Source organism: Pundamilia nyererei, unplaced genomic scaffold (assembly GCF_000239375.1).
Source record: "Pundamilia nyererei isolate P.nyererei 1_Seehausen unplaced genomic scaffold, PunNye1.0 scaffold00041, whole genome shotgun sequence".
NCBI lineage: Eukaryota > Metazoa > Chordata > Actinopteri > Cichliformes > Cichlidae > Pundamilia > Pundamilia nyererei.
In genome coordinates this window covers 70,524-73,439 of record NW_005187442.1, presented here as the reverse complement: position 1 = coordinate 73,439, position 2,916 = coordinate 70,524, and the positions used below count along the sequence as shown (strand labels likewise).

The following is a 2,916-nucleotide window of genomic DNA, read 5'->3' as shown; positions in this document are numbered from 1 at the left end:
AGTAAAAGTTTCTGTACACATCAATAAAAAAGCAAATTTCACAGGTTTTACTTGTATAGAAGATGAACTAAGAAGACGAATAAATATTACAATAAAAGCCCCATAACAAGTTTATCAACTTTACATCTGTCAAACGTGCACATAGCGGATGGTGTCTAATTCATCAAAAAGAATGAAACAGCTTATTGACTTAAAAATGCAGTTTAAAAAAAAAATCAAAATGCAAATGTGAAGCTTTTATTTAACAAAAAAGGAAAAGAAAACATGCATACCACGTTTATTTTACTGATTCAAAAACTGAGGAAAAAATGCTTAAAAATATATCAATGATTAAAGCTTATGAGCTCTGGTTTAAGCACTCCACAGGCTGTAATTCTACACTCATACTTGGGTCTTTCATTGCAAGTTGAAGCTTCTTCTAACCTCCTCAGGACATCGAGACCCTCAACGACTTGACTGCAAAAGAGAAGAAAAGAGATTTAACTTCCCTTTTGAAGCTACGTGAGAGCTGTGGGAATTAAAAAGATGTCTTTCAGCTAAAATCAGATACACCAACCCAAAGGCAACATAGGTCTTATCCATCCATGGCGTTGGCTGTAGGGTGATGTAGAACTGGGATCCATTGCTGTGGGCACCTTTATTAGCCATTCCCAGGATGCCGCGCTTAGTGTGTGAAATGGCAAAATTCTCATCTAAAAGAGGGGCAGGCACGTGCAAGTTCAGGTGAACATTTATAGAGGAAGCACAAGTAAATCAATGATGGCTTCTTCTTCTTCTTTTTCTTTAAGGATCACTTCAGTGGATCACACGCTATCGCCTAAATATCTGACACCATTCATGTGGAAAGTTATTTGTAAATATAGTACATGTTAAAGTGCAGCCATCCCTTTGAAATATAGAACTTTAGTTTTTTGTTTAATATCTTCTGTCGTCCATGAACCTCCTCCTCTTTTCCTCCTGCCTGGCAGCTCCATATTCAACATTCTTTGTCCAGTATATCCACTATCCCTTCTCTGCACAAGTCCAAACCATCTCAGCCTTGCCTCTCTAACTTTGTCTCCAAACTGTTCAACCTGAGCTCTCCCTCTAATATACTCATTTTTAATCATCTCCCTTCTGGTCACTCCCAGTGAAAATTTTAATATCTTCAACTCTGCCACCTCCTGCTCGGCCTCTTGTCTGTTAGTGGCATTGTCTCCAAACAATGCATCGTAGCAGCTCTCACTACCATCTCCTACACATTCTCTTTCACTCTCGCTGCTCTCCTTCTGTCACAAACACCCCCGACATTCGTCTCCACCCACTCTACCCTGCCAGCACTCTCTTCTTCACCTCTCTTGTTGCTTTGAATGGTTAACCCCAGGCAATTAAACCTATTCACCTTCACTACCTCTGCTCCTTACATATCCAATTTCCACCCATTTCTCTCTCATTAACACACATGTTCTGTCTCGCTTCTATAGACTTTCATTCCTAGTTTGTGCAGTGCATACCTCCACCTCTCCAGACTCTCTTCCACTCACTCCCTACTCTCCCTACATATCACAATGTTGTCTATGGACATCATAGTCCAATAGTGTAGTTATATAGTATGTTTTAAACATAACGCTGTAGAGCATACCTTCAAACATTAGCCCGTAGATTGACTCGCCTCCATTTCCTTTCCTCTCTGGAGAAATATCTGCGAAATTTATAGGTACAGCCACAACTGTACTGCTGACTTTAATGAATACATTTAATGAATCCATTAAAACTATCTAAACAATTTATCAACATATTTATGAGAGTGTTTAATATATCACAGATCGTGAAATTTTCTGTATCTATATTTAAGTATGATGTCACATTATATTGATGTACCTCCACCCTGCACCCATCCATTGGGCACAATCCGATGAAACAGAGAGCCTTTATAGCAGAGTGGGAAGCCACTCTGTGACAGTCCTTGCTCTCCTGTGCACAGACCCTCAAAGTTCTTGGATGTCTTTGGACAAATATCTGAGAAGAGCTGAGCAGAGCAGAGGAAACATGATATCTGATCACATCTGTAATGATCAAATATTTTCTTATCCGGGAGTTCAATGTTTAGACTGACTGTTTTAAAAGATCATTTGAAAAGTAGCAGGATGCAAATGAGTTTGGATCCTATGCCTTATGTGTCAAAGTTGGCTCACCTCAAACATTAACCTCCCCGCAGCTTCTCCCGCAATCTCAACATCCATGAAGACAAACTGATGCTACAGTGAAAGAGCATAGGCATGTTGAATATTTTATATAGTGAGAGGTGGACTCAAATGCACAATGCAAAATATCTGGAAAGGCATGGAGTTACACCAGACATGAGCAGTACTGCCAGAGATAAAGCGTGTAATCCAAGCAGGTTAAAGTAGCTGACTAAACTCAAGAGACCCAAGGAAAGAAACAGTGAAAAAGAAAGACATAAGCTTAGAACACTGAAAGAAGAATACGAGACTATTTATACACCTCGAGCTCTTTTTTGCCCCAAACGTGATGTTGTCATTAAATACATTTTTCAACAATAACGTTTTAATATTGAGTGTGTGCTCCCTTTGGTTATTTTGATTACGTATAAAATGTGCTGCATCCCAACATTTTTCGAAAGAATCTTACATGAATTGGTTTTCAAATCATATTCACGACTTTAAACAGTCATCAGAAAGATACACTTAATAAGCCACTTTTTTTTTACTAATGAAATAACAACTAAATATACGGTGCTGATTTGCTCTTTGATTCCAGATACAGAATGTAAATAAACTGTCTATATCAGGGCTGTCAAACACAAGGCCTGGGGGCCAGAAATGGCCTGGCAAAGACTCCAATCTGGCACACTGGAGAGCTTAGGAAACATGAAGGAGGGTGTAAATTCTGTATTTTTGTATTTTTTACAGCTTT

General features: G+C 38.9%; 1 protein-coding gene across 2 annotated transcripts in view; it reads right to left on the bottom strand.

Moving 5' to 3' along the window:
- Nucleotides 1-224: 224 nt before the first annotated feature.
- The window catches only part of ppil6 (peptidylprolyl isomerase (cyclophilin)-like 6), a 7,765-nt gene continuing 5,073 nt past the window's right edge, over nt 225-2,916 (bottom strand). For both annotated transcript variants that reach the window (XM_005730982.2, XM_005730983.2), the window contains exons 4-8: nt 2,175-2,237; nt 1,861-2,008; nt 1,622-1,681; nt 557-692; nt 225-456 (exon numbers count right to left, since the gene is read on the bottom strand). In XM_005730982.2, the coding sequence (XP_005731039.1) occupies nt 324-456; nt 557-692; nt 1,622-1,681; nt 1,861-2,008; nt 2,175-2,237 (540 nt within the window). In that variant the 3' untranslated portion in view covers nt 225-323. The remainder of the gene's footprint in view (nt 457-556; nt 693-1,621; nt 1,682-1,860; nt 2,009-2,174; nt 2,238-2,916) is intronic.